Here is an 18,882-nt window from a genome sequence, read left to right as displayed (position 1 = left end):
ATATGACGTAGAGTGTTCACAGCTTAACATTAACGCATGCTCCAATATCATTTAGTGACACTGCATTTTGTTATCATATTTGGTGATAGCATGGAACTAACTGACGTATTTAGTTAGGAATCATTGTTGGTATTGATGTGTATAGCAACACTTGCTTTTAGCTCATCAGTAGGCCAGTAATTATGAAAATTGGGAACATTCTGTATCTCATAACCTAAGTAGTTGACGCTCCTGGCTGGAGGTCATAATGTTACTTTTTGTGGTAATAGTATTAGTCGAGTGCTGTGAAAGGCAAAGAAAAAGCCTGTGAGTGATTGGAGGTGAAGCTGGATTCTGACAGTAGAGGTGGATTTACTTTGTCATACTGCATTGTTCTTTATAGAGGAGTATTTTAAACGCTTTTCTAAATTGGAGAAGATATGTGGTGGTACTGATTTATACAGAGATGCTGTTCAGAGCTTAGGTGCCTAAATGGAGAAGGCCTTTTGATTTACCTTTTTTTTATTTTGTGCACTTTCTCTCCGGTCTGATAGTTTCCTAGCTTTGGGTGTGCTGTGTGCCACTAGAGGTGGTGAGCTTGTCATCTAGATAGTTTGGTTCACCAGTGATGATGGTTTTGCAGGTGGATTTGAAGACGGTGTGGGCTGGCAAAGGGAGCCATTGGTGTGCCATCGAGTGTGAGTAATGTATTTCTTCAGGCTCTAGCACAAGGGGTTCTGCAGAATGTAGGATGCTCTTAGGTTTGGCCAGCGTGACGATGGGGGGCAAGGAGCAGAGTTTGCCAAAATCCAGATGTTAGTACAAGGGGATGAATGGCAAAGTTGTGTTTTGGAAGGATTGACTTTGCTTGCTTCAGCAGCAAGTGAGTGAGGCAGTACTAGGCTGTCTTGGTGAAGCCTGTGGACCCCGTGAGTAATGAGTATTTTGTCTGACCTGGAAGTGCACATATGAATGAACTGGTGTCTGTTGGCTAGGTAAGAGGATATCTGGCAAAGATTGTTTTCAGTGAGTCCCATTCGATTTTTCGAACTGTGGATGAGGGTGGGATTATTGACTATGTTGAAGAAGTCTGCGAAAACCAGCGATATCAGGGGGCACTAGTCAGAAGGGAACGTATTTGATTTGTAATGTTACTATCTCCATTCTGCTTTGTGATCTGATGCTGAATTGATAGTCATGCAGGAAATACTAGGTGCGGATGTAATCCATGAGTTGTGCGTTGACTGCCTTTTCAGTGATCTTGTCAACAATAAAAGGTAGGTGATGATAGACAAGTAGTTGGTGAGGTAATTTGGCTCTAGTGTGGAGCAAATTACAGAAGGGGGAAAACACAAAGAATTTGGGTGCCTTCACACAAACTGTTAGTCATAGGTCTGTGATTCCCATTTGAGGAGTTAAGCAACACACTGAAGCAATATTTTCACCATAGCCAGGGCAGTCTTGCTGGAATTGATGAAGCCACCACATTTGCTGCATGTATTGATATTGAATTGTCCAGCTGATATTCCTCTTCCTCCAACATTTGCACTCCAGTTGTGTCCGAGCGGGGTTTGTTCTGTATTGGGGTCATTTGCAGTATTGATGTGCAGCATTTATTAATGTTTAAGTGTGTTCTCTGTCGCACCTTTTGTTCTTTGCCTGAATTTCCGTAAGTTGTTGGGCCCTTGTCATCTTCAAATATCCATTTTAATCTACTGAGTATATCTGCAGAGATGTGTGTAAGGGACAGTCATACGAATTTCTTACTGTGTGTCGTGTGAGAGCTAGAAGAAGCCAAGCGCTGTAACCGCATTTTTCCCTTTTCCTGAGCTGGGTCTTTCTAAATGTAAATCTCTCTTAGTCTGGATTTGTTTGTGGACTAAATTTATTAATGCAAAGCAGTGACTGTTTTGTTTCTGATGTAATTTATTTCAAGTCCGCCATTAAAGCAGACGCTTCTGGGTCAATAACATATAATAATAGGTTTCTTTTCTTTGCAGGTTGTTTCACTTCTGCTGATTCTAGGTAAATCTCTAGTCCTCCAAATCATACTTTCCAGCGTGGGTCCACTGTAGTTGGGTCTGTTGCTGGGTTAAACTGTGGCAGCTTCGTGGCATAGAAAATACTTTCTGTGGGGATGCCATGCTCTGGTTGTTGCATTACATTGTATTTACTTTGGCTACTATCTGTGTCTGTGCTACGTGCCCATGCTTGCTCTCGATTTTACGCTTAATCATTTCGCTGCCGGGTCAGCACAAGATTAGGTTGCTTTTTTCCCTTAGGGTTTATACGGCAATTAGATGGCGGTGTTGTACTTAATTTACAGCATGGACTTATTTCTGAGTGTGTAAATGCAACCACGTCTTTTGTTTTTTATCGTTCTGTACTTTGCCATTGTGTTATGTATAGTTTTTTCAGAATCCCTGTTTCTTTTTTATTGCCGTTAAAGTTTATTGAATTCCAAACATTATTCGTATTCCTAAATGATTAATCGTTTTGTTATGGCCCATCCTCTGAGTCTACGATTGTAGCGTTAATTAGTTTTTTCTTGTGACTTCTGTAAAAGTGTGCACGAAATAAGGGCGTCATTGCGGAGCAACAAGTTGTCAGGGGAAAATGTCACGTGACGCAATGACTTACGTGCCAATCACCTTGTACGATACTCATTTACAGTAAATTGTTGAGCAAATAATAGTTGTTGCCTTGATCGATGTACGTGATTTTAGGACTCCCGACATGTACCTCCCTCAACTCAGCCGAGTACATGACACAACCTAACTAGTATTTTATCCTGGGTTATCGGGTCCTGTATATTTATATCATATAATAATAAATAATAAACACAACAGTCTTAAGTTAACAAAACCAGTCTTGAATCAAACAAAATATAAAGGATTACAGCATAAAACATTGCCAAAATTACAATGCATCTGCATATAACACATCTATGGATTTCAGCTCATTCTTTCAGGACATACGTCCTTAATGCACCCCATACGGTAAACTGCATATTTTGAGTAGGTTGGTTAACGTTGTAAATTTCTGAGATTTGAGCGGCCTCTTGCAATCCTTTCCCAGTGCTAAACCTTGTCCATCCAAATAAGGCTTTCCTCGACAAAAACCTGCTGCCAATATTTTACCCCCTCTTAGTTTGATAATAAACAAATAAGCCAATGGTTGACTTGTGTGCGCTAGCATATGACACAAGTCTAATCTGTTCCAGCAAAGCACCAAGAAACAGATAGAAGAGTCTGCTGAAAATGGTTTCTCAACAGGGTTGTCCTGCAAAAAGACCTAGTTCAGGAAGTATTTTTCACATGCAACCCATGTGCATTTATCTAGGGAAGCTGCCACCAAATAAGATAAGACGGGGCACCTGTTTTCCACAGATCTCTGGGGAATTCCGTTATCTTCTCGGCTGCACGCTGGTGAAAAATACTGAAGTCCTACACTTTGGGGCGAGACAAAGCATCTGCTGCATTATTGTGTATAAAAGGCACGTTTGGCTCTAAGCAACACATTATGCTTCAAACTTAGCAGGACCAAATGTTTCAGCAACCTCAAGAGTAACCTGCAAGATGCACCCTGTCTGAACCACTGCCATTTTGTCAATAACATGTTTCTGAAAACCACCAACTAGATAGTCACTGCAACTATGATGGGAACAACTCAGAAATACAGTATTTTTTGGTCATGCCAAACTCATGCCATAATGGTGGCCATTCTCCCCTACACTATTGGGTGTCCAAGATTGCCCCGGAACCAACACTGCAGGCTGAGTCTATATACAAACCTAATGTTTGTCTGGATATGAGGGGAGGCCAGACTATTGGCCTGTTTAAAAATTTTGGAGCACCTTCTTAAAAGGGTTAAGTCCCCCTTAACCTCTGCAGACAATATGGTATGGTGATGTTTCTGCAGAAGACCAGCCACTGGCCTGGCAGTAGACCTGGATAATGAATGGGGCATGAGAATAGATCTCCGGGCAAAATTCAGTTGGCCCACCAAAGCCTGCAGTTGATGCAGTGTCACCTTCTTATGGAATAAAACTGCATCAGTTGATTGCCTGAATGCCTGCACCTTCTCAGGGGAAGGCAACACTCCTCTGCCACTAGGTCAGTCTTGGTGCCCAAAAAGGTAATGCAAGTGGATGGGACAACTGTTTTGTCAAGAGTAAGTGGAACCCCAAACCCCAGTAGAATGGAGATGACCGTTCTGAAGGCCAGTTGCTAAACACTTCTCAGATGCAGGTGGCCCCATGAAGAGGAAGTCATCAAGGTAGTGTTTGACATCCTAGTGACCAATTTGTTTCACAAATATCTAATCCAGTGCAGAGCAGAACTGCTCAAAATAAGAGCAAGAGACCGCACAGCCCATAGGCATCCACATGTCTTAATAGTAAATTTCTCTGAATTGGAAACCTAGTAAATGGTTATTACCTGGGTTTACATGTACAAGTCTGCAGGATGATATTCTGTCAGTTTTTATGAGGAGGGCTCCCCCTATTAACTTTGTTAGCGTAACCGGCAGATGAGTATTTCACTAAGCAAGCCTGTGGATCTGTCACATAATTCCAGAGCTCCACTTTAGATATGAGAGATATGGATCAGTCTGAGCTGACCATGTTCTCTCTTATTCAATTTGAGAGGTTCTCTGCCTTTTTCTTCCGTTTTTTTAATGCATTTGAATTCAGGGTGAGATGAGAGGCTGTAAAAGGAACACATGTTTGAACTTACATGGCCAGATGAGCATGTGCATACGTTCCTGATGAAGGTCCAGCACAGCCCTTTTTTATCACTAGTGAAGTGTTACTGATTAATAAAGTGCTTTAATGGGTGTCTTGTTATTGTTTCCAACCACACATTTATCGATGTCTCATTCTATCCTATTTATGGGTCCTCGACCTTGTCCCACCTGAAATCACAGTAATAATGAAGCCATGCATTACCCCCATAGACATGGTGTGCCTTAAGGATTTTATTTGCATAAATATAATTGATGTTGCCAACTCGGGCTTCTTTTCTAACATTACTTTGCTATAAACATTGAAACCAAATAGCCAGTTTGTGATATTCTGTTCCACAATTTGCTTTTTTGTTTTGTTTTGTGACCTCCTTCCCTCTTTCTTAGCGTCTAATTCCCTCATTTTTGCACACATAAGTGAAACCATTTCCACAAGGTCTCCCTTCCAGATGTGTTCTTTTATGTCAGCCGGCACATCTAATTCTGGCTTAGGAAGAATGGACTCTTGACCACCAATACCCCCCTACAAGATTAGAATTGTTAAGGTTCTTAGATCCCTCATACTTTTTTTTATCTGTAGCATGTGGGTTCTTGTTCCCAGATGCAACTTAATCCTTGCTTTTGTTACTATTTTTACCGCACCCCCACTGTGAGCTACAATGGGTGCAACCTCTTCCTTCAAATCTCCACTGGTGGACAGCACAGAGTAAGAAGAGTCCCAGGGAGAGGTTAGAGCAGAGCTCATGGTGGGGTGGGGGACGCCAGCACTATTTGCAAGCTGAGATAGTAGCTGGGCATCAGATGACAAATCCCCAAATGTATTGTCAGCTGCCTCCATGCCGCAACCTTCACACAATCCACAGCCTACTCATAAAACAGAAAAGAATGTGTGAGGTGTAATGCCATTGAAGATACTATTTTGAGATGATAGTTTCCCACAAAGTGGGCAAGTAAGGTAATCCCTTTGGTTTTTGTGTTGCTCGTGCACGGTTGTGTCACAGTGGACAGGCAGACATAGAGCAGGGGATTAAGGTCAATCACTTTCTTTCCCCTCAGTCTTACACATGCTCTTCTTTTTTATATGAGTAAGCTGTGGAATTTGTTTTCATCTTCATTTCTGCATGATCAGCTAGCCCTATCAGAGCACCACACACAATGCACCATATGGGTATTTTTAACTTAAAGATGTTCTTATTGGTTTATGTTTTGCCATGCACTTTTGACGTTTTGGTGACCTAGAAAGTAGTTTGACCAACGAAGGCAGTGACAGTGCACTATAAAAAAATTCCTTGCTAGGTCCTCCCTTTTCCACTGGCCTGGTGAGGCCTAAGTTATAAAGGCCAAAATGCATCAACACTGTTTTGGAGGAGTCTCCAATAAATTAAAAAGGCTACCATCAGAATAATTTGTGGTGTTCAGACCAAAGGAGCACAAGACGTACAGGTCTTCAGTCTGTGCCCTGCACATAAGGACAACCTCTGGCTGTGGACTTTATCCAAAAATCTGCGTAGAAGCCACAGAGATATATACAAACTATTAGAAGAAGGAGAAAAATTATGTTGTGGGGTGCCTTTTATTGTATGTTTCTTTTGATTGTGTATATATTGTGACACACACAAATTTGCTAAAATGTACAGCAAGGGTGTGACATGGATATGTTTAAGTATGCTAAGATGTACAATAGTGTAATGCCGTATGCATGGTGAGTCACACAACTAATACAGCTAAGAGTATTAAGAAAACCAGTTTTGAGCTTGTGCATAAAGACCTAGATGGATTGTATACCAATACACAGGTGATCAATTTAAGTGTTTGCCGTGAGCATTCTTGTTTTCTAATTGGTTCCCACTTTTTCGCCTCTCTTAATACTGCTTGTATACTTCCCAGGAACTGTAGGATTACTTGGGCGACCCCATTGGTAGCATAAGTTGTTCTCCACCCAGCAAAGCAGCTGGGTTTCAGAGATGTCCGTGCACGTCAGTTTGGCGTCCTAGGTCGGCCGGTCCAACCAACATGCACACCGACAGCAGTGTCCACTACTCCTCCACCATTCTTCATACGGCTCCGCCCCAAGACTCAGCTCATAACGAAAAATAAAATGATAACAAAACTTATCATTTTATTTTTAATTTGCCTCTGCTGGCAGGAAGGGAAGGGGGTGACGCTGCTCCGCCATAACGAAGGAGCTGCCACATCTCTGTATAAACGTGATTGCAATCTCCTGCCACTAAGTTTCATCGTATAGAGTCAGGTTGTTCCCATGTGGTCAGTCTTAACCTTTTAATTTGATGGAGAATGTCATCCTAGGATGCAACACTGACACCAATCTGTTTCAGCGAGTGTTGCATGATGAGTAAATCAGTTAAAAACCCGGCAGAATGCGAAAGAAATACTTTATTAAAGGAAATACTTTATTGGTGTGGTTGCAGGCGCTCCATCTAAATCACACGGACGTTTAGTCCGAGGATGGGCTCAGGAAGAAGGAGGCAGCACATTGTTCCCGTCTCAGTGGCTCTTCAGACAAACCCAGCTGCAGCTGTTCGCATTGTTCTTGTTTTTTTTTTTGTTAGCATGCCCACTTGTTTTTCCAAAGGGTGTTAAGGTTAGCCTATTAGAAGTGAGACATTCACCCGTATTTGCATTTGAAAGGCTACGTCTCCACTCTCACCCACTGATATGTTTACCCATTGCCTGCAAGAAACAAAACAGAAAAAACAGCACCATTTTATTTTGCATTTCACAGATCTGCCAAGTAGTGTTTTAAATGGGCAAGTACTCAGTGGTGCAGAGTACTTGAACTTCTTTAATTTTAAAGTGAGAGTACCTGCACTATTCAGTGGTGCGGCCCAATACTTGTAATGATAGTGCAGGCACACCTCAGTGGCACAGAGGTACTCGGAGGCATTTCATACTTATACTTCTACCACTGCTGCGAAGTGGCACGAAGACATACAATGCCATCAGTCATCCCTGGTATTTCAGCCAACATTTGCATAATGGGGCTTGTAGTTTTGTTTTTAACACTCATTATGGGCTGAAAAGAACAGCATGCGAAGTTCTATTAGCTCCCATTCCCGAACTGTCTAAAGATGTTATACTTGAGATAGAGCCACCTGACAGTAATGTTTTAAAATTTTACAAATTCGTCTAAGTAATTTAAAATTGCTTCATATGTAAAACAAAAAGAAAAACTCTCCTCACATATTTTGTGAGGGTTCTCTTTTCATTCACATCCTGTAAAACTAGCATTGGCAATATAAATTCTTTTGTGTAGTAGAAGGATTTATACTGACCCTTACTGCAAAGGTACAACATGAAACGCAGTAGCGCAAACCTTCCATCACACAAAGAATACATAAAAGACAGGTGTCTATACCAGGACGCACATCACACAATTTTTTCACATTTGCAGGACAAGTATGCACAAGTAGCTGACACATTAAAGAGGGAGGGAGTGAGAGGAGTTAAAGGAGTGTTGTATTCTCTGTAAACAAACGTAAACATGGAAGAAGTCCACAACTCCTGGTAGAAATACCCAAACCTCCTATTGAATTACCATACATTGTAATGATGAGGAGACGGAAAGTGAGGTAAACATCTCCTTCTTTATTGATTTCCTCACATGAATGCCCCAACCGTCGTTCTCCCCCTCTCCCTCCCCCCAACATTCCAAAACCCTGCCTGCAACGTCAGCCGCGCGCACAGACACATGAGGGAAAAAATAAAAAGACACGACACACGGGGAAAATGACAACACCACTGTACTTCTATGGAACATTACAACATTTACATAAACCTACATGACGATGAACCCTCACCTACCGTATGTGTGGTATGCTTCCTCACTGGGATGCATCCAAGAGAACTACTGTTGACTGTACAGTCTTCTAGCTATGGGTTCCCTAGTTTGGGTTAGGTTATGTTCCGGATGTTGAAATTTATGTTGTCCCTTTATTAAACTGTTAGTCCTTTATCAAAATAGAGTGGGTAAGCTTCAAATGGTTTACTGTTGTCTATCTGCCGCAAGCTAAAAATCAGGTTGGTCGAGAAAAAGGCCATGTTTTTTCTGTTGACAAGTTTTGGTGCTTAAATATTGCCCCCACAGGTTCAGGCAGTAAGAATATCACTTCCAATATTGTGACACAGTCTCTGCTTTTTAGGGCATATTATGCAAGTGAATTCAGTATAGCCTTTGTGTTTTTTTTTTTTTTGTTTGTTTTTTTATAAGATGGGAAAGCAGCAGTGGAAACTTCACTTATACATAGAACAGGTAGACCTTGGGCAGAAGTAGTATATGCTTCCGTCCTTCTGAGGATAGGTTGGTTACTGCTAGGGCAACAGTAGCTCTAGCTTTCCTCATCATTTGACTTGGTTACTGCAACATGTATGTGGAATTGCAACCACTGAACGGTATGCAGTGAAAATCCTAAAATGGTGGACAAGAGACCTGTCAACTATTAAAAAATAAATAAGTGTGAGGCGGGGGCATTGTGGTGAGAAGTACCTAAAAGGCACTTTCGCCCAATTAAAACCCCTAATCGGAAAAAGAAAAACGATAAATCTTTGTGAGTCTGGTGTCGATGTCTTAGGGTGTTTTCAACCCCCTTAATGGTCATCAGGTGTTCAGAGACGAGAAAAATGAGCTGGACAGCTAATCTTTACAGTGGTTGCCAGTTCATCTTCCTTGCCACGTGTGATAGCTGCTTTTCACTGGGTGACTGTGTGAAGAGGGCCGATATTGTGTGCGACACAATTGGCATAGTGTGAATTGGCAGGTCTAGGACACGTCAACTTTCACTGAAAAAGTCCATGCATTTTTAAGTAGCTTAATACATCGCACAATTCACATTGATTGTATTATTTTACAGTGAAATTAATGGTTCATTTTTAACTCTTTAATTATTGTTCAGGGAGTTTATATTAAAGACTTGAAACGAATGGGTTGTGTGAAATTCACTTACCAAAACGCAGCTGTATAGAAAATGTCAGCGTTATGTACATTATGTGTACCACCTTCAAATCCCCACTTTCCTTTGCTAAATAAACTATCTATAGATGCATTTTTTTATACAGTACAAGGTGGTGTATTGCCACTAAAACGCCTGCAGTCTGAGGACATGAATGTTCAGTCTCACAGTAACTTTAATTAACCAGGGCCACCAGCAGTGAACAGTTTCCTTTTGCTGCTATTAGTGCAGTTACGGGGATGGTGGGTATTTATACAAATTCAGACTTTGGGAGGTATTGCACATTCTTTCCTTAGCAAAGAAGCCGCCACTGAACTAAATGCACTTTACTGTTAAGCATGCCCCGAATGTATGGTTCAGCAAGACCTCTCTGCACTTTAATCCATTCAAACACACTACATTTTCATCCTCATTAGTTTCAGCAATGGATATTTATTTGAGAGTTTTGTAATGTGCTGTGAATAGCCATTTGATTAGGCCCGAGTGTGGAGGATGGTGTATATGGGGAAACTGGTATGAAAGGGTCGAGAGGTTAGTATCCAATTGAATTGGTTGCACCCCTTGTCCAGTGTTCTTCAGTTGACACTCCCAAAGTCAACGTATAATTTAGGATGAAGGCAATACTAAATAGTTATTTTCTTAAAGCTTCCTGAACCAGGAAAATCACTGCGATGTTTTATCCTTTACTGGTAATGTTGGATGATCATATGGCAGACGTTGAGTGGATGTTCCTGGTTGTGTGCAGTGAGATACCAATTTCTGTACATATTGCCAGCTACTACTGAAGTACAATTTGTCAGTGGTACAGAGAATTTTCAATTTGATTCCCTTGTCCAGAAGTGGTGTGTTTTCAGGCTGGGTCTTATGTTCTTGTGCTTGCATACATTTAGACACCGTCTGATCGCCTGGTTTTGTAGGACTCCAATGAGGTATCTGCTGCACAGAGTGTAGATGAATTTGATACAATGTTGTTTTGTCAGGACCATTTCTCTTGACTGTTCACATGGTGATTGGTTTGTAAAGGTACAGTTTTTAGGAGCATGGGAAGGTTGATTGCTTTGAGTGCCACATTTATTTTATATTCAAACAAAAGTGGAGTCTCAAAGTATTTCTGGGCTCCATACATTCAGATGTTGAAGCTGGGAATTAAAGAGCTGTTAGACAGTCAGGGGTACAGAATTCGGTTAGGTTGCTCCCAAGAATTATGCCTTTTTCTGCTAGGGCAGATGCTTTGCCCCTCAAACATCTGAATCCAAAATGATGGTCATGTAGAAGGTGATTGCATTCCAAATATTATTGAAGTTGTGTCTTCACCTCCCTTTGCAGGATCTTGCTAAGGAAGGGGAGGTTGTAGACGTGTTAAAACAAGTTCTGATGAATACTTCTAACTACAGACTCCTCACTTTTAGAATATCCCGAGTTTTGTTCAGTAGCGTTTCCATACCGCCCAGAAGTGACTGAGTGGATCCATATAGAAGTGTCACCCCTGCATGCTGATGTCTGTTTCTTTCCATGCCTGCTGTGTCTCCCCCCTCCCCCCCACCCTGTTTAGATATGGTCCCCTTCTATCAAATCATAATTGCTTTGAAGACTAGAAAATAAATGGGGTAATACAGTTGTTTAGAACATAATGTAGTAAATTCCAAACTTAACATTTGTTCTGTTTTGATTTTTTCCAAACAGGTAACTTTTATCAGTGCTTTCGTCTTTCCACATCTATCTCCAAAACCGGTGAATGTTTTCTTTGCTGTCTGCATCCTGTTGAGTTCTCTGTCTGCTCTTATACTTGTAAGTATTTTTTTTTTATCTAACTGGTTTATTTGTTAGGTTTTAGTTTTGTGGAGACTGAGGAAATCTTTGACAAAGCTTTGGACAAATATGTTCTGTTAATAGAACCAATTTTGGGAATCAAATTATCTCTTTGAAGGTTTTTGAAAAACACACCATAACAGTTGTGCGGATTCAAACCTAAATTAATTTCCACTGCAACATATTTGTTAAATAATACACACAATGACATTTACAACAGTGTGCTTTGTAATACATCATGACACAAAATGTAATAAAAAAAAAAAAATCATACAATAACAATTTGATGGTACTCTATTGGAAGGATAGATGATTAGTCCATTTTACTTTTCTTGAAACTCCGTAGGTGTTAGTCAAAAACAGTGGAGCTGAAACAAAGAATTGCAAACATACTTCCATGTTAAGTCCATAAAGTTTTGAAAGGCAATACAAGTCTTAGCCAACCCTTGGGAAAGCTGATTTGCTGAGACTCATTTAATTTTTCCCTGAATTAAATGGAAAATGCCTACTAATTTTGCTCCGGTTTCAGTCACTTAGATCCTGATGTTCTGCCCAGGAAGAAACAGTCAAAACGGTTTTACCAGTAAATAGGAAAGATATTTAAGTGGCCATCTGGTGAACTAGGTCACAGTAGGTTTCAAACCCCAAGCAGATATCAAATGAGGGAGCATTCTGGGATGAGTATCGTTTGTGAATGTTAGTGATACAGGACTGAGTAAAGAACTGTTATTCCCCTCTGCACTGAATGTGAATGGCCACCAAGCCTGTCTGGTCCTTCCTACTTCTTGATTCCCAGTGACATTTTAGTGCTGACCTCCAAAAGGTCTGTCTCCGTTTTGCTTCAACTGTGCTCTTGAAAATAGAACATAGGGCATTGACCCATGAGCCAAGAACTCTTAGCACTCAACATAGGATACATTTAAACACATTTCAAACTACTGACAATTACTGAAGTCCCTCAAAAGGCTGAGGGCCTATAGCAAGAGAAAGCCCCACCAAAATAGATCAGTTAGCTGCAGTCCAACATAATTGCAGCGGGCGAGAGTCCTCGTCTCCGTGTCCTTAATAGAATTGTAATTTGTGTTCACACTAACTAGAACATTTTACATTCTTTGTCAGTACTGGGGCGAGAATTATACTGTTTCAGAGCCTACCTCCAACAATGGCAAATCTTCAACTGGTTTAAAATAGACTTTTTAAGGTAGAATTTGAGGATAGTCCACAGACTTTAGTGTTCGCCAGTCAATGTTCCAACATAAAGGCCTTGCATGCCGTAGCCCCTCCGACAGACTTTTTTTCAAACTCCTCTGTAATGATAGCAGCCTCCTTCATCACCCGTCTACCAGACCATTCCAAAGTGGTCGAAGGCACTGATGAAAATGGTTTCCTTAGGTACATCAGCAGCTAATTTACTTCCATAAGTCTTAAATCCCTGGCCGTATTCTCATATGCTATGAGGCATCTCAACTTTTAGAGGTTTGGATTCTCCAGAAAATGTGTAAGAGACCACCACCTACTGCTGGACTTAGTCCTTGCTCTTGTAAAAGCCACTTCTTCAGCGTAAACTTCCTGCTTGATAAGTCCAGTGCCCGAATGTCCATAATTCTGTTACACAAAACAAGGCATAGAAGTATTGTTAGGTTTGCTGACAGTTCCTTCCTGGAAAGATACCGGTTTGTTCTCACCTATGAAAAATCGTATGGACTCTGTTCACATCCCAGAGATGAAAATACCTGGGTTCAGGAGGAAAAGCACTCTAATTCTCTTAGTCTACACACCAGGTGATGTTCAATGACTGAAGATCCCTGCTATTGGTAAGTCCCTTCCAATATTGCAGACTGTCTGGTGTGCCAATCCTCCTTCATCCAACCCCGCCAGAAAATTAACCACTTGTCTCAGATACCCCTGAAAATCCAAGTTGTTCCCAGGCACAAACAAGTCCATCTATTCAGGCTGATTGATATCTCTTGCGGGTACCTTGTATCCCTGGTCCTGTTTGGAACTCTGCAGTTCTGCTCAAAATGCTTGGGAACATATCCCGAAATCCTAAACTCTATCATCGTTGGGGATCATTCCTCTACCAGCAGATGACTGAGATGTTGGAAAACTCCAAGAAAGTTCTAGCAGAGCTGTTCACCTAGCTTGTGATCACCATGTTGGCATTATCAAGGTGAAGTTTGCTAGCTGACTCTTTACCTTCACAGCCAATCATGCAACCATCGCAAATCGTGCAGAGGCATAGTGCACCCAATGACTCCAGATCCATTTTTTGTCTAACATTTAGGGACCTGCTGATTCAGTTGCATCATGAACCGAGCTATCTCACACAATCTCCATTTGGGATCCAGAATCTGTATCTGTAGTGCCAGTCCACCACCGCAGGGAGGTGTTCCACGTTTAGCAGTCTCGGCAGCGCCAGAGATGCTTCACCAGGTTCTCCATGAGTCTTCATCCCATCCCCCTAGGTGATTTATGTACCTCACTGTGGACAAATCGTCCATTTGCACTAGTATAAAAGACTTCACCTTGTCATTCGTAAGTGCCAGGATGGCCTAACCCACCAACAACTCAATGCAGTTGATATGGAGGTCGCATTCTCTCCTTCCCACCATGTACCTCCTGTACAAGCATCCCTGCAGTGGGCACCTCCTGCAGGCATCAAAGTTTATCACTGTATCTGGATTCTCATATACAACTGCTTCAAATTCACTGGCTTTACGATCACATGCCATGGATGCTTGCTGTAACACCAAGATTGCTTCTAGTATTACAATATTGCTCAGCATTATACCATAGGCAGTACTGTGTCAAGGCAGGACACCACAGCAACCAGGATGCCCACAATCAGTCAGTCTCAACCATTAATACGTCAGGGATGGACACAGTTAGGCTAATCATGATCACAATATTTCAGTGATGGCTGCCGCAGAACTAGACAAAGGATGCCCACAAAATGTCTAGAATGACCATTATTATGTTGGGCCAGTACTGTGCCATGCGTGGCAGACACAATTGTGCCAGACATGAACCCCATATAACTGGGAAGAAACATACTATTGTGGGCCTCAACACCAGGCAGAGCTACTAGGGATCAATAATTTCTGTCACACAATACCAATCACAGACACACAACTGCATATCAATTTTTTTATGCACAATGGGGTTCAGAAGTGTCTCTCAGCTCTGGCTCTAGCCCTTGCTGACTTTGCTCCTGGGCTGATTATGAACCCAACTCGCACACTTTCTCTCTTGGCTCTGCTGGCCCATACTTGTGTGTCTCTGTGTTGACTCTTGCTCTGGAAACTGCTGGGATGTTTCTTTCCTAGCCCATTGTTCACATGTGTGACTGATATTGGGCCTACAACATACCCAGTCTCCTGATTTTGTTAGTTTGAGAGTGGCTACAGATGGTTGTGTTGCAGGCCTCGTAGACCAACACAATGTGTTTACGTGTGAGCTTGAGGCCTGCCATTGATTTGTCTGAATGCCACTCTGCGGGTCTGAGTTGAGTAGTGCTGTCTCTTTAATGGGCATAAACCCTCTGAATGATGTACTGGGCTCAGCTTCACTACAGTAAGCTACTTGAAGGGTATTAGTGAGTTACTATTAGCTCCTGGGCTACTCTTCGGAGAGCCATTTTCTAGAAGGAAAGGCAGACATCGACCAACAGCAGCGGCTTGTATGCCACTGGGAGGAGGCATACAGTGTCTTTCCAGTTACCCATCTCAGTAGGGAGGTAAGCATTTTAAACTGCCTGCAAGAGTGGAAGCATATTGCAAATGACAAATACGTTCTAATTATTATGTACATTTGTCTCACGTTGTCTTAAGAGTTTAGTCCGACGGGAAGGTTGTTAGAGTATTTACAGGAAATAGCATCAAGTAACATGCTTGTCCCTGCAAATTCACATTCCTTATGCACCCAAAAAATGAGACTGTATAAAATTGTAACTTGTGGCAGAGCCGGATCCAAGGATCCGCAGGCCTCTCTCAGTATGGTAAATCAGTAGAAGACTTGCCAAATGGGGCTTGTAAATGGGTAGCCTGGAGGAAAACAAAAGTCACCTGCTGGCAGTGGTACATAACCCAGTATTTGTCCTTGAGCAGAGAGAGAGAGGCGTGCTACCAAGAGGACAAATTTAGACATCAAACCGATGCACAAGGGCTAGACACCTTGGAGAGTAATCCAACCAGATCTATGCAAACAAATCGAACTATGAAATGCTGAACCTTTGCCGGCAGCCTGGTAACCAGGAGTGAGGGCATTTCGCTTCTCTGCTTAAGAGGCTTACACCTTTTCACCTAACGCCGTGTATGCCGGGCGTGTAGCTGCAGTTTGGTAGGAGAGTTCCTAAAAGAGCCAGGTAGAGACGTGTGTGCAGACTAATATTCATGTGAAACCATGAACAGTATGAATTCAGAGAACATCTGCACACACAAGAACATGTCTTGGAACACACGTCAGTGGTCCTGGGCCTTATTGCATGGAATTTAACTACTAGACAGTTTCGATGAATTTGCTTTGAACTTGCAATCTGCGACAGCACCTTCTATCAGACAAATCTATTGTAAGAAGTGAAATATGTTCTTTATTGCAAAGTAAACCGTCAAACATAATTTCGAGTAATACATCATCTACTTCGTACAACCAAAACTGTCATGAACTGTTGTTGGACCCATGAGCAGCTACATTCAAATAAGCATCCTGGTGGGCATATTGTTTAATCTGTAATTCCTCATAATGTTCATAAAGCGTTTATTAGGTCCTGCTGTGGGAACCTAAACGCTTTGTTTAGAAGCTTGTAGATCAACTGATGCATAATGCTAGATCGGTAAACATCTTGGAATAGAGCATTTAGGCTATTACGTTATCCAAGTGCGTCTCTGAGCGTCAAGCCTTTTCTTATTAAAGAGGTCTATAACTGTTTTTTCAAAGACAAAGCTATTTAAAAAAAAAAGTCCTACAAACATACCTAAAGTGTCTCCAGACTGCCAAGTGGAAAATGTCCTCATTTTCTGTTCAAGCCATACTCAGAGAAATCACTTCATACTTTTGAAACTGATCTCGGCCATTATGTGGGCAGACCTAAAGATGTTGGGAAAATTGACCCTTTTATTCCTCTCCTTCTTGGTCTAGATTCAATGGGCCAGTAAATAGGAATACAGTTAATTGCCAGGTAAATGTCATCAGGTGTTGCTATTTGTTAGAGCAAAGTCAACAGAAGTTTGACAGAAACGTTTATGGAGCATTTTATTGGAAGGAAGATATAAACAGCCGCTCCAAATGAGAGATTGCTAATGTAAGACACATGCAAGGCTAAAAGTTCAATAACTGAAATAAACTGCATCCACTGTAGGGGCCTGTATTTGACTTCGTGGTCACAGGTTCGAATCCCGGTGGGTTCACTCATCCATTTATCTTTCTGAGGTTGATAAAATGAGTCGGATTGAGTTGGGTAACAATAAACATCTGTTATTCAGCGCCAAGATACCATTCTGGGTGAACGTGCGCTTTACAAATACACGTTATGTTATAAAGATGCTTAATCAAACCTTTATCGCGATTGTTTTATCTTATTTTATTCAAATTTCAGCATTCTTCATGAAGTACTTTCCCACTTGTGTCAGTGAAAATACAATGATGACTCTCTCATTCCCAATGTATTTCGGACAACCTGTCCTTCATTAGGGAAATATTCTATTAACAACTAAAAAGTAAATTCTAATGTTTTGCATATGAGGAAACAACATAAAGCTTAAGTGTAAAATTGACCGACCTCATGCATTTAAAAAAATGTGTAATGGAACCAGAATGCTGACCAACAATATCATTGTTTAAATGCAGTAGAGAGCCAGATAAATATTGTGTTGTGACCAATAAGGGAGTAACTGAGAAATCTAGCACATGCATGTAAAAACGTGCACAAGCGTAATGTTGTCAAATAAAAAATGTAGACGAACGCTCTGCTGTGATGAGCGAAACTGAACTGCAATAATAACAAGCCATGAAATATGGTTAGTTAATGTGAAACTAGAAATGCATTGGGAATAACGGAGTCAAGTTGGATTTTTACTGACACAGGTTGAAAAGTATTTCATTAAAAATGTTGACATTTGAATAAATAGGATAAAACTATAACGAGAAAAGCTTGATTAAGCTCTTTTATTGTTAAGAGATCTTCACCTAAGAGTTCCTGTGCGGTTTGGGACTATAGTTGATTTCAATTATAGGAACTCTAATTTATTATTGACCCCAGGAGGAGATATATATATATATATATATATATATATATATATATATATATACCATATACAAACACACATGCATATATATATGTGAATTATATGAAAAATAACACTCTAGTAGAGAATTTCAATACCAATATAATAACCACATTGAAAATAAAGGAGCATTATTAGCCAATAGGCTGCATGCAGATTAACACAGCAGAATAAAAAACTGGCACTGTGCCTTTAAGACCCTGAGCACCTCCAGTATCCCACCGTGCCTCAGGGGTGAGAGTCAGGTGACAGTTGGTTCACAGTTAGGTCAGTTCTTTTTTTCCGGCTCCTTCTGTGAGGGTACTGGCGCATTGAGCTCTTATTTCTCTGGTTATTTGGCCAGACAAATAGTCTAAAAACATTTTTTCTCTGCTTTACTCGACGGCTTCCCTGATTGCCTGAGTAAAGTTCAAATTTTTTTTCTCAAGAAAATGCCTTCACTTTTTGTGAAACGTCCTTGTGGGAAGAAGACCCACACTCTGTGTACATAGTGTGTTCGCCTCAGAGTCACTGCCCTGACACCTGCAGACATTGTAAGAATCTGTCCAAAAGAACTCTAAAGGACAGAGAAAGGATTTGTTTGCATAGACTACATGAAAGAGAGAAGACTTCATCCTCCTCTCTTACTAAGAAGATTTCTAAAGACTCTTCTGAAAGACGGCGAGCCAGATCGACGTCAGCCAGTAGGAAGATTCCTGTCTGTTCACCATCGACGTCATCCCTTCTGTCGTCTCATCACTAGATGTCGAAGAGTACACCGCCGTCGACGGCGATTCAGGCGACGTCGAGAGACATGATGTCGAAGACTCAGATCCCACATCAGGATAGATCTCTGTCGACGGTCACACACCGATCGACAACGAGTAGGCACAGGAGATCTCGTACGCTGTCGAAGACGAGTCACCATCCTCCGACGTCAAGACATCAGACGTCAAAGTCTAGTCGAGGTCGCCAAATCATTCGGCATCAAGACGCTCGTCACCGTTGGTCCATCGCTCGACGTCAAGACACTCAACGTCGACGCATGCCCGTAATTGGGCCGCCAGTTGCCGTCGAGACCTGAGAAGTCGGGGAAGTCTCAGTCGACATCAGGAACTCTTAGA

General features: G+C 41.5%; 1 protein-coding gene across 1 annotated transcript in view; it reads left to right on the top strand.

Annotated features, from left to right (window-relative positions):
* Window positions 1–18,882, top strand: part of TMEM243 (transmembrane protein 243) — a 184,626-nt gene that overhangs the window by 148,464 nt on the left and 17,280 nt on the right. Inside the window, exon 4 of the mRNA XM_069228720.1 lies at window positions 11,373–11,477. Within this exon, the coding sequence (XP_069084821.1) occupies window positions 11,373–11,477 (105 nt within the window). The remainder of the gene's footprint in view (window positions 1–11,372; window positions 11,478–18,882) is intronic.

The sequence above is a fragment of the Pleurodeles waltl genome, chromosome 4_1 (genome assembly GCF_031143425.1).
Source record: "Pleurodeles waltl isolate 20211129_DDA chromosome 4_1, aPleWal1.hap1.20221129, whole genome shotgun sequence".
Classification (NCBI taxonomy): Eukaryota; Metazoa; Chordata; class Amphibia; order Caudata; family Salamandridae; genus Pleurodeles; species Pleurodeles waltl.
Note: the sequence above shows the minus strand (reverse complement) of the source record. Positions and strands in the feature narration are given on the sequence as shown.